Raw genomic sequence first — 13,454 nt, 5'->3', positions numbered from 1 at the left:
CAGCAGATCACAAGATGGCTACCACAAGTAAGGTGGACAGTGTTGTATGCTACCAATTAATTCAGGTACAGCTATCTCTGCTTTGGCTATACAGATTATTCACACATACAGTATCTGTGTGACTGTGTGTGCGTGCGTGTGAGTGCGTGTGCGTGTGTAGTGTGTCCACTACAAACATCATAATCCAAACCTCTCAATTCAATATGCGTAAAATCGACAATAGTAATAAAAGTAAGCAAGAAAAAACATGTTTGAGAACATTTCTTTGATTGCTACCAACCTTGAACCACATATACGAGACAGACGGAAGACAGTAAATAAGGACAGATTTGAGTCCATCTGTTTAGTGTATGTGCATGAAATTTGGTAGCAGTGGGACACAACCTCTAAGATGAAGAACCAATGGGAACTGTTCAAAATGACCCTAAAATGACCCTCTGTGTTTTTGGGGGGCTATGGATTCTTGAGAGTTTTATGTGGGTCCACTCATGATAGGCATGCCTACCAAATTTATGTTGCTAATTGAAACCGGCTGTGGGGGCTGAATTTTCAAATTTGTGGGTCTGGCCAAAATGCCCCTAAAATGTAAGATTAAAACCAAAATGGTGGACTTCTTATGTCTTTTGGGTGCTTGGCTTTTTGAGTTTTTTTTTCTGTGGGTCAACTCATAATAGACATGCCTACCAAATTTTATGTTGCTAGATGAAACTGACTTTTGGGGATGAATTTTCAAATTTGAGGGAACGGCCTCAAAATAAATCACTGATACAGGTCTCTTTTCGGGCATGATTAAATAAGACTTTTTTGTACATCTACTTAAGATTGACATGAACCAAATGTCATGTTAATTAGCGAAAACCAGCTTTTGGAGCTGAATTTTCAAGTTCGCATTAATAGCCAAAATGCCCCACAGATGTTTGCTTCAAACAAAATGACTGATTTCCTATATCTTTTGAGGCATGTCTTTTTTGAGATTGTATTTTGTGTGTGTGTGTGTGTGTGTGGGGGGGGGGGGGGGGGGGGGGGGGAATCTACTCACCTTAATAATATGCCTACCAAATATCATGTGTCTAGGTGAAACTGGCTTCTGGGGCTGAATTTTAAAATTTGCTAGAAATGGCCAAATGAACTACAATGTCTACTTAATACCATAATAGCTGACTTCCTGTATCTTTTAGGGAATTACTTCTTAAGACTTTTTTGCGTTGTTGAAACTGGCTGGATTTTGGGGCCGGATTTTCACAAATCTAAGGGGGCGCTACTGAGCTAACTTTTCAGGCTCCCACCCACTGCCTCTACCAGATGTAAATTTTCACCAGAATGTGTTTTTGTTGTTGTTAACACCACCTCCTCCTCAGAACACAGAGCACGCCTCTGGGTAGCACATGAACAATTCATGTTAGCTCATGCACACAAACATGTGTCTCAAGGCGCAAAGTATTCGAAAGGATGCACGTTGCTATTTTGATGAGCCCATCAGAGGGCCCTATGGTGAAAAAAACAAAATCCATGCATGGCATGCTGGAGTACAGTCCACACTTGCATCTAACACCGACTCAACCGCCTGCCTACATGATTCTCCTTGAGTGTCTGTAAACAACTCCCACACTCCTGCGAGGCTCCTCAACCGCTGTAGGTCAACGATGCCATATTTAATTGGCAGTTTTTATGCTTTTATGCACCGCCACTCTGGATTTGAAAAGGAAGGATCAGCATGCGATCCAAGTGTAGACTTTCGTACTTTGTTTCTTTGCAATGAGTGGTCATTGCCTGCAAAAAGCTGCAATGTCCACAGGATTTGGGTTTCTATAAAACCAACAACTTCATATCAGTTGGAAGAGGGAGAAAGTACACTTTAGGAGAGGGTGAGCCAAGGTTGTTAAAAATCAGTGCACATCTCTTGGTTTGTTTTATAGCTCTTTATTAAAAAAAGGCTACCAAGTAGTTTTTGTGTAACATTTTGTGGTCTAGCTCGGAGGGGTATTTTTTTTACTGTGCAAATGCCCTTTGAGCCAGACACACACATGAGTACTTTTATTACACATTTTAAAATGTTCTATCATTGTGATCTAAGGCCATTCTGACACTAGGTGACCACTTGACACCTAAAATCCAATACATTTGGCTTGTCCTCCAATATGTGCTCATTGGTGGTACACTTCTTCTCTGGCATACTCACGTCGTGCAAACCTAGACGTGTCACGCGCTCACTTAACATCTTTTTCATGATAGCAGACACCTTGAACAATAGAAACTAACAAAGACTAGAAAGAATTCATATGTGCTATCATCTTCCTAACCGCTTATCCAGTACGCTGTGTACAGAGTCGCGGGGAGGTGCTGGAGCCTATCCCAGCTGACAAAGGGGCGAAAGGCAGACAACACCCCGAACTGGTCGTGTGTGTGTCGCAGGGCACACACACAGACAACATCACTGAGCGGGAACCGATCCTACACTGCCTGCACACAACCCAGGCGTGAGTACCACTACATCATCAAAGACCATAGAAATAATTCATACTAAAAAAAAAAGTCTATCCCTCTGTATGCTATCACTCACGGCTGACAATGAGGCGCTCTAAAGCAGCTACGGCAGTCTGAAGCCTTTCCACATGCTTGCTGTCAAGTTGAACTTTTGAAAAAAAAAATAAAAATCCCCCTCCACGTTTTTCTGTCTTTCTCTGCATGGTGTGTGTGCAGACACGGCCGACAACGAGGCACATAAAAGCGGCCACGACAGCAGATTATCCGAAGCGAAGATGTATTTTCGGGATGAAGGCATAGCTCGGTAGATCAGCTAGTTGGATAACCACTGATGCAAGCAAAGGCGCGCACGTTTTGTTTTGTGGGGAAGGGGCGATTCATGCCTATGCCCAAGTGAGTCACTCGGCTCCGTTGTAGCCATGCACCTCCCCCCTGAAAAAATGGTTAAATAGTGATAAACAGTTTAACGCTGTCCCTTTATGTAAAACATGTAGTACTGTATTAGAAAGTTTTCAGTCCTTGCACGATTTCAGAAATTATCTTCAAATGTGTATCATGTATTTTGATACAAATCTCTGAATTCACTCGCATCTGTGTTTGTTTTGGGGGTTTTGTTTTTTCCCTATATTTGACCAAAGTGGTCATGCCTACTTTAAACGGTGCTTAATTTTGCAGTTGCTTACATTCATATTACATTCACTTGTTAGAAATAAAACCTATGGCTCGTTTTTGATGCATACTTTGAATTGGTGTAAAAGGTTTGAGATGTCCCGGCTCCGGCCTCCCTGTGTGGAGTTTGCATGTTCTCCCCGTGCCTGCGTGGGTTTTCTCCGGGTACTCCGGTTTCCTCCCACATTCCAAAAAAAATGCATGGTAAGTTGATTGGACTCTCTAAATTGCCCCTAAGTGTGATTGTGAGTGTGGATGTTTGTCTTTGTGTGCCCTGCGATTGGCTGGCAACCAATTCAGGGTGTCCCCCACCTACTGCCCGAAGACAGCTGGGATAGGCTCCGGCACGCCCCGCGACCGTTGTGGGGATAAGCGGTATCGATAATGGATGGATGGATGGTTTGAGATGTATACCCTAAAAAAAAATAAAGATTTTTCTACTTTACTTAGACGAAAGTCCAAACATTTTTTGATGTTTCCCCACAGGCACTTTTGGCCAGGCTGCCATGTGGAGCTGCCACAGCTCCTCTTCCCGGAAGTATCCCTGACCGAATGGGAAAGCAAACAAACAAGAAAAGCATGTAATTCTTTCAACCCTTCGCTCAGTGAGTCTGAGGGAAGCGATGCATATGCGGGGGATAAACTGTGCCATTAAATGTGGAAATAACTGTGTTGCATCACGGGGAATGCGTGCAAAATTGCATTTTGCACAGTCCACTGTGTACAATGCCAGTGAAGCGAGATAGGCTGCATTATTCCCGCAGAGATCCTTAAATCGTGCCACTTTATCATCCTCACCTTCGCTCCCCCCTTGGCTCCCCCTCCTCCACTTCCAGGAAGTCACGCGCCCTAATGTTAACACCATATATATTACGACAGGGCCATGTTTATACTGTATTGTGTATTTATTTGCCGTGGTGGTAACAAATAGCAACCATCCCTCAATTGATTTCCGTGCGCTTTGCATTCAGCGTTTCAGTTTTGAAAATGCTCATGTGCACGCTCTATCTCAAATTGACGTGATTTATGACTGGAGCTGTAAGGGAATGAAATATTCAGCTCACAGTATATTGTAGTGCAGTTTGACATTAAGTTGACATATTTTGAGAAAGACAGTCCCCACCCCCTCCCCTCCCGTTGACGAAAATGTTTCGTATCATGGTAACGGTTGCCAGTTTGAGCAGCGTGCTTAGAAGACCTCACTTTCCATTGTTAGCCTGGACTTTTAGGTCAGCGATCAGCGCTTTTTGCTCCAAAACCAGAAGCATGGGTTCAATCCTTAATTTGGGTGGACGCCGTTACAGTAATAATACCACCACATGTTAGGTTCGTCCACCGAGCGTATCAAAACGTTTGTTCATGTTATTAATCATAGGGGTTCTGTGAACCGTACTTTGTCTGGACCCTTACCTAGGACCTGTTTGCCATGCCAGGGACATAAAGCCCCTGGAAACTTAGCTACTAGGATAATTAGGGAAACACAAAGCCCCACATGATAAGATAGGTATGTGACCACTGACTCCAATTTTTGTGGGGCCATTTTCACGTGATCATGTCTGTTAAGGTTCTGTTGGAACCAGGAAAAGGGTGGATCCCACAAACGTAGACAAGTGAAAAGTTGATAAACAAAAAATGATTAACAAAAGGTTACTACCATCCAAAGTTCAACAAAAATTGCTGGCAACACACCAGGAAAAACGGAATAACAGAAAATGCTTGCAACACAAGGCAAGGAAGAGATTAACACAAAATTACCTGCCAGACAGGATCAGGAAAACTTCAATTGAAAAGAAACAATGAAGCACGCCTTACAAGAAAACAAAACACTACACTCGGAAAAACACGCGAACCAGAGAATCAAAAGTTATCTTCGTCAAGAAATTAGAGCAATGAAAGCACCCAAGGGAGATTAATCTGACAACAGGTCTTTGGCGCCGTCTGTCTTTTTAAGTCCTTGATTGGGAATGCAGTACAGGAGCGGCGCCGAAGGACAGGCCCACAACTCAGCTGACTGCCCGAACCATAACAATGTCATGCAGGTCTGTTTTGCACTCCTCTCAGAAAAATTTGCTCTGGCTTGTTCAAAATATATTTTTAGATATGATGTGCAGTGGAATCTCCTGTCGCCTCGTTTTGATGATTTTCTTTCAGTATTTTGATGTTTATCGCACGCGCTATCCCGACCAATTTTGAACCTTTTTTTGCATGCAGACAAAGTTACATCCAATTTGTGCGTTGCCAAAGAACATGATACATCACCAAAATTTGTCGTCTTACCTTGAATGGGGTGGGGGAGATGCAGGAGAGCTGCCCACAGGGATAGGCTAACCATCCGTTGGCAGTGATGTTGCGGGAATCTCCGGGAACCGAAGAAACAACGGGTGGATGGGGGTTGCACCGCAGAAATGGCTTTTATGGCACAAATCAATCAATCAATCAATCACATTTTATTTATATAGCACTTTTCATACATAAAAATGCAACTCAAAGTGCTTTAAAACATTCAAAGCAAAACATAGAATTATCTTCCATCAAAAGAAAAGATAAATTATTTAAAAGTTGTTGAAAGCCAAACTAAAAAGGTGTGTCTTGAGCTTCCTCTTAAAAATATCAACAGTCTCTGCAGACCTGACATCCTCTGGCAGGCTATTCCAAAGGTGAGGACCAAAACGGCTGAATGCAGCCTCGCCATGCATTTTGGTCCTCAAATAGTCATTCCCTATGCTTATCTCGACTCAAAAACCTTCTCCTTGCTTTTATTTGTCCCGAAAGAGCCGCACACTGCTTCGCACAGACATTCAGGCACAGGCCGAAGTTTGAAACACATTTGCCCTTAAAAGCTTTAAAAGGTCATTAACTTCCTCGATTCTGTACATTTTGACAAGTTTCAACACCGTTTTGTTGCTTTAATCCAACTTTTTCCGGTGACATTGGTGATTTTTTTCAACTTTTATTTTGTTGTCATGTCACTAGAAAAGGTGACAGCTCATGGAGGAAATAAACAGAGGTGTGCATCGTCTATCCGTCACTAAGTTCTCGTCTGTATTTGCGCCCGACGCACGTGTTCCCAGTGTGCCCCTCGTCAGCGACAGCCAATTGGCGTCGAGAACATAATTTTCATGTCACACGCAAACGACCCAAAGGCAGACACGCCGCTAAATAAAGAAAAATATCAAATAAAAGCCCACCCCCACACACGCGCACACCCCCCCCCCCCCCACACACACACACACGCACACAGACACCCCCCTCCCCCCCACACACAAACAGTGCGGTGATTGGTGAAATAAAAACAATATGGGTGACATGTCATTACGTCTGTGGGACTGAAAGGTATACAATGCTGTTTTATTTTTTATTTGGCTGCCTGTCTGTAGTGCCGCACCTGCATGTGACATGATTCTGGTAAGTCTGTTATCGACGCCGTCTGGCTGACTCGGACCAACTGGGAAGGCCTTAAATATAGATGAGAACTCATAGACCAGGGGTGTCAAACTCATTTTTTTTGTTGGGGGTAGTTATGGTGTCCTTCGGAGTGCCGCTGACTGTGAATATTGTCATATTGTCACGTGTGGAGCAGGAATTGGACCCAAAAGCAGACAGGAGACAAAAATGGCTAGGTAAAACAGAGCAGGACATGGAAGGCAAGGCGTTCTGACAACATGTGAGTAACGCAAGCTTACATACAGAACAAACACGGCCAACCCTTTGTGACCAAATAAAGGACAAAGCGACTAGCAAAATCAAGGAGCTTAAGACCCAAACCGAGTCACAGTATCATAACACATAAATGTGTGATCGCCTTATATGATCACAAATAGGCCTACACAACAAATTGATGGATAGCTAGTTTTGAAATTAGAAGCCGGGAAGTAATTGTTTGTTCAATTATTTTTCCTTATTTGATCACATATAGGCTTACACAACAAATTGATGGATAGCTAGTTTTGAAATTAGAAGCGTGGAAGTAATTGTTTGTTCAATTATTTTTCAATTTATTAAAAGGGGAGGATTGGTTACAAATAACACATTGCAGTATCTCACATGTCAGTGTTGTTAAAAAGTGAAAACAATTTGCAAGAAAGGTTAAGTTGACACACATGATTCGCCTTCGTGGGCCCCATAAAATAAGATTCTCATCAGGTCCCAGGGCCTTGGGTTTGACACCTGTGTCATGGATGGACTAAAGCCTGGTTCCTGTGGCAAGATTTTAAAATTGTCGTCCGACTTCCAAACTCAGAGACCCACCTAAATAAAACACATTTTGGGTTAAAATCGGGCCGAATATCCTGCCGTGTGAACCAGGCTTAAAGCAATGACGAATGCCCACATAGTACATAAAAATAAATCATTTTAAAAAAATACACATTTTCCACTTCAATTCAATTCTTTTCTGGCTTTGACAAACAAAACAATAAAAAAAATAATCGCTGTGGCTCCCACCGGGTGCAGTGTCTCGACTGGCCTGCCAGACGGCGCCCTTGAGCCGCGCTCGTCAAATGACGATGCCGCCCACCACCACGAGAGAAGAGAACAAGCTGAGCGAAAGGTCCCACTCTGCCTCTCTCCTCACTTCACTCTCCCGTTTGTCCGTCAAAGTGCTCAGCTCCAACACCGCGTCGTATGTGCCTTGTGGCCGCGCTTAGATAGCCCCCGACACGCCGAGCTGCCCGTGTGGGGCCGGGGCCGGTGTCACCGGGCCTCGGCGAACCGAGACGACAATGCTTCGGGACCGGCAGTGGCACGTCGCCGGCTTGCTGTTGCTCTCCCTCGGTGAGTGGCCGCCTTCACTTCGCCTTCACTTTTTCCCTACAATAGCTGTTGTTGTTATTTCTATCACACACACTTAAAAGACGTGACTCTTCCACGAAAGCGTTCCGCAAGTGACCGCTGACAACTTCCCGAGGAAGTTTGCAGGGTAAATCCTGTAACATCAAAAAACGACAGAACAGTCTGGCAAGTAACGGAGTACGAATATTAGTTATCTTACTTAATAAGGTTGGTTGAAGTATCTGTAAAAAAAACCGTGTAGTTTGCACTTGTGTCAATTTATGAAAGCGTTGCAAGTCCATGTCTTATTTGGTTACATAGTCCCTTATCTGCGAGAAAACACGTGATGGCATTTCAGGCTACCTTATGTATTTATTTCGCAAAAATATTCATTATTCACCAGTGTGTTTCAACAGTTGCATTACCAACACCATTTCGTCCTAAATATGTACTTGGAGTTACAATTTAGAATAAATATGAAAGATCTATACAGCAGCTATATTTTAAATACACATCAGGTATGTCCAGTGTTCCATAAATACATTTATCATAAATGCACACAGGCCAAGATTTCATTCGTTTTTAGGAATCAAAATCATGGACAAAAGCAGTATGTTTCAAATCATATCCTGTGTGTGTTTTCTTGCGTGCCATATTGAAGTGCATACACTAGTGTTTTGCGTGGCTGCAGCTGGGATTGATTGTGCACTGAATGCAAAGGCAGCCCACTAAAGCAATATTTCCTCAACTTTTGTTGTGCCTAGACACGCATTTGACATTGGCAAATATCTCACTGCAAACAAAAATGTCACACAAAGTAAAGATATGCTGAAATAATGATGACGTCTCAAATGGATTTACACAGCTGTGAAATCTCTGCCTGTTGGACACACTGCTATTACAGTGGTGCCTTGATTTAAGAGTATAATTTGTTACATGGCCAAGCTTATAACACAGTTTATTCACACTGTATATCAAATACATTTTCATTAAAATGAATTGAAATGCAATTTAGCCGTTCATTTTTTTGGGCTACTTGCATTTGAATACAGGAGAATAGCATAATATTTTATAAAAATGTGAGAAATTATACAAAGAGAATGTGAAGAAACATGGCTGTCCCGATCATGTTGTTGCTCCCAAGTCCGAGTCACTTGGTTTTGAGTATCTGCCGATATCGAATCCCGAGACGATATCCTCGGCACATCATTAGGAAGAAAAACAAAAGCAAGATTACTTGATATCAAAGCACCACTGTAATTTTAGATTAGACATGGTTATAGCCTGAACACAAAAACAGCAAATAGTTGAGTATTTCAAGTGAATAATGGAAGGTAGGGTCCTCAAAAAAATCTGCAAATAGGTGATTCATGCCCAAGATCAAATATGGGGTTCACGCTACTGTCTATACTTTTCATGACATTTTTATTCATTTTGTGCCGGCGCAGTTTACCCATGTAAAATATGCTCCATGTCTTAATAAATGATGGCGAAACACCGCTTTCGTCCATATTGAGTCTCCTGGCACACATCTCTCTATGGTTTGATTTAATAATGAGAAATTGCCTGTCCTCTTAATTAACCCACTCCACACTCCACTTGCACAATACGGGCGGCCATGTGACTGCAGGATATGAGGACGCCTCGTGCCTGTGCCAAAAGCTTGTTTGTTTGCCACAGATGTTCTTCCAGTAGGTTCAGGCCAGGGTGTCTTTGCCTGTGTTGAATATAAATGGCGGCAAGCAGGAAGAGGTCAGGAATGTGTTTGTGTTCAGTTGGGCCAGATCTGTTGCCGAGTGTTTTTTTTTTGGAGTGTGTGTCCATGTCCTCCCTCATGTGCGCTTGAGAGCGCGGACGCTGAGAACAGAATTAAAAGCAGCAGCAGCAGCAGCAGCAGCAAACATCCAGGCCACGTTCCAACTGTGACATTTTGGACCGCGAACGTGATTTTTATGCTGCCTCCATTTGTAAAGCTGAAATCTTTGCACAGCCAAACATCCTTGCCCTAAAGAGGATCAACTATTAAGAAGTCAGAGGTGATCTTAGCTGCAGTGCATTGTGGCTCATCTTCCACGCCCTTCCTGCAGATTTTTAAATAATCGTGTTTTTTTACAGTCTTAAGGCAAGTTTGAATTTCATTTTATTGAATTTTAATTTCATTTGAATTGGAAACCAAAGTTGTCTCAAGGCATTTTACAAACCACGCTCCTCACATATCAACTGAATTTTTAAGTTGTGCTCTTTGAGTGTAGTACCACACAGTGCCACAACCTGTCGGGGGACAGCACTGAGCTCTAGTGCATGTAAATGCAGTGTAATTAAGAGAAAGAAGAGGCAGAGAAGGTCCCCCACTAAGCTTCGGTTCTAATCATCCACAGAGGAGAGAATGGGATTGGTGATGTTTGTTTTGTTTTTGGTGGAAGCTGCATTTTGCTGTTATGCTGCACACAAATGGAATAAGCTGCCAACAGAAGTGAAGTCAGCCCCGAGTGTAAATGCTTTTAAATCCAGGTTAAAAACTAATAAGCCATCATAGTTTGTGCACCATGCCGCTGCAATACAGGCTAGTTATGAATGATGTGGACCACAAGCGTGAAAAATGAATGTTAACCGAATATCCAGGCTGTCGTTTGACTTGCTCGCTAAAGTATTGTGTGCGTGCATTTGTGTTTGTTGGCGCCACTCGGTGACCGTTTTCTGAGTGAGTGTGTTTACGAAGCTTTTGTTTAGCGTGCTTGAGCGGTCGCCAAGTTTTCCTCGTAATCCATATGGCTCATTGGTGGAACAGAATTGCTCTTGACGGTAACGGTTTTGGCACATCTAACAATGTTATTCCCACCGACGTCAGTCTTGTCAACCCCAAACCATTTTCAGATTAGGACAACGTGGACTCGCACGCCTTGCTATGATTCCCCGCTGGACAGTGGACACTCCTCCATATTTGAAACATAGCTCGGCTGCAGTGCGAACAGAGTCACGTGACTGGGTCCTGCCCACTGATTTGGCGAATGATTAGCACTTCCTCCTCCTCTGCTGTCAATGCACAATGCTTCGCCGAATGAGGATTTCAGCATTTCCTCATACTTTGCATCCATACCACGGTGTGTTGATGTTCACAAATAACTGATGTTTTGTCAAATATATGAAATAGAAATGATTTTTTTCATGCTCTTATTTTTTATAGAATGTTTAATTACTTTACTTGGATTTCATTTGGCATTTTATGACATTACTTCACACGTGGGCTTCAAACGACCCACGTGGTCCCAATCGGTCCGAGTCAGCCAAAGGGCGTAGAGAACGGACTTAACCTGTACCACGTCACACGCCGGTGCCGCACTCCTGACACGCGGCAGAGTAAGACAAAAATTAAAATAAAAAATAAAACAGCGTTGTGTACCTTGCGGTCCCACAGAAGCAATGACACGTGCCTCAAATAGTTTTTATTTCACCGATCACCGCGCTGTGTGTGGGTTGTCAGTTGTTTTTCTTTGATATTTTTTCTTTGTTTGGCAGCGTATGTGCTCGTGCCGCACGTGACATCACGATTACGTGTGACATCACGATTACGTTCTCGAAGCCGATTGGCTGTCGCTGACGAGGGACGGACTGGGACCACGTGGGCCGTTTAAATATGCAGAGGGAAACTCTGTGACGGTTAGGCGAGGCCCACCTCTGGTAGTTTATCAACGATGGTTTTCTGTTCATGCTTGTTGTGTGTTCAATGTATACTTATATGTTGACCTTTATGGATACTGTATTCTCTTATGTATGTTGTATTGTTATGACATTAATTGTGTTTTAGCAGTTCACTTTGCATTGACGCTGTATAAGCACAAGGGATAGACCGATTATCGGCCGGGCCGATTGTCGGGGCCGATATTTGGCATTTTGGCGATTATCGGCATCTGTCTTTTTTTTCATGTTAAGGCCGATAAATTAAAAACTGCTTAATTCGTGCTTGCTGCAACGTGCTTCTCTCCCTCTGTTTGCTGCACGACTGGCCCTGCCTCCATCGGCAGATTGGCCCGCCCAAAGCACCATCTGATTGGTTCCTTGTGCATTGCGTAACAGCCAAACAGCGTAAAGCTGCGTGCTTGCTCCCTGCTCGTTCTCTCTCTCTCTGTCTCCTGGACGAGCTAGGCACATACATGATGGGAGTCGGCGAGTTAATAGTTCAAGGTAATGCAATAGACTTCGCCGAAATTTTAATAAATGTCAGTCCACTATAACTCACTAGCGACATTGCTTTGAGCCCTTCTATGTCATATAAACACAAGGGGCAGTTCTGCTCGCCACAGTAAGCTGCCTTGTGGCTCAAGCTAACCACTCCCCCAATGTCACAACAGTTAATTTGCTTTGTGAATGACATGGCTCCTGAGAGAAGTTGCTGATAATATCGGGAAATGTTGATAAAAGTAAGACGTGAGTGAGTGCCAGTGTGTGCGTGTCTGTGTGTAAGCCACGTAATGAAAAGCTAAACTCAACTTTATTTATAGAGCACTTTAAAACAACCACCGCTCCAAGTGCTGTACATGGTGCAAAAATTGACGGCAAAGTACTGCATGTGAAAGTCCGGTCTTGGAAACATGCTTACTTTTCTGGCTTGTAGCTGCGTTGAGGATTCACTTTTATGTTTTTGAACTTTAAAACAAAGATGTGTGAAAGATAAACATTTCAGTTATAGTGGATTTTTAGAAAACTATTTACTGTAAGGAGATATTTGTTTGACATGCAGCTGAGCCTGGGAGTTCCCTGCACTTTTTTGTGAGACTTGAAACAAAGTAGCCTATTTTTTTAAGATCTAGAAGGGCTTTAACATCTTGTACAACACTAAAGTTGTTTGATAAACACGGGCTTTAGGCATTTAAACTAAGTCAAGTGTTGGAGTTTTTATTTCTCATAAATTTGACACCATTTTACCCCTTTTCACTACAAATAACTATCGGCTTGAAATATCGGTTATCGGCCTCATTGACTACTAATTATCGGTATCGGCCCTGAAAAAAGCATATCGGTCTATCCCTAATAAGCACATACCTGTTTCATGTTCACCCACTCACAGTTGTAACTATATCTGGCTAAAATGTTAAAGCATGAGCGAAGGATTTGAGAGACAAAAAATGTGATTCAAATCTCCATTGTGGCTTAATTTTGGTTTCACCATTGGGTAGAATGACGAGGGAATGGAAACTGTTGTTGGTGCTTGAAACATGTTGTACTTTTAAGGAAACGCAAGCAATATGACTAAGCTCCTGTGTTCATATTAATGCTTGCTGGAGACACGAGAGTCAACCAACTTGAAAATTGTAATACCAGAGAAAGAAGAAGTGTCTATTGAGAATGCTTTTGAATAAATCGACTATGCCACTTAAGATAAACACGAGAACCTCTGTGGTTGGAGCATTTTGTCACTGTCAGGTCAGGTGGAATCCTGACTTCCAAAAATGGCTTCTTTTCAGGAAAAAAACAAAACACACCATCTTGCTCGAGTCACCTCTTAGTTCAAGTTGGTATTGTGCCTTATATTG

The 13,454-nt window shown here is 42.8% G+C and overlaps 1 protein-coding gene across 2 annotated transcripts in view; it reads left to right on the top strand.

Annotated features, from left to right (window-relative positions):
- The first annotated feature begins 7,657 nt into the window (after positions 1-7,657).
- b3glcta (beta 3-glucosyltransferase a) overlaps positions 7,658-13,454 on the top strand; it is a 59,586-nt gene continuing 53,789 nt past the window's right edge. Inside the window, exon 1 of one of the 2 annotated variants that reach the window (XM_086036253.1) lies at positions 7,658-7,926. In XM_086036253.1, the coding sequence (XP_085892379.1) occupies positions 7,875-7,926 (52 nt within the window). In that variant the 5' untranslated portion in view covers positions 7,658-7,874. Of the gene's footprint in view, positions 7,927-12,053; positions 12,106-13,454 lie in introns of those variants that run through there. The other variant, XM_086036254.1, reaches the window with a different exon arrangement.

Source organism: Filicampus tigris, chromosome 7 (assembly GCF_054856515.1).
Source record: "Filicampus tigris isolate MCC_2025a chromosome 7, RoL_Ftig_1.0, whole genome shotgun sequence".
In the NCBI taxonomy this organism is placed as follows: Eukaryota; Metazoa; Chordata; class Actinopteri; order Syngnathiformes; family Syngnathidae; genus Filicampus; species Filicampus tigris.
Note: the sequence above shows the minus strand (reverse complement) of the source record. Positions and strands in the feature narration are given on the sequence as shown.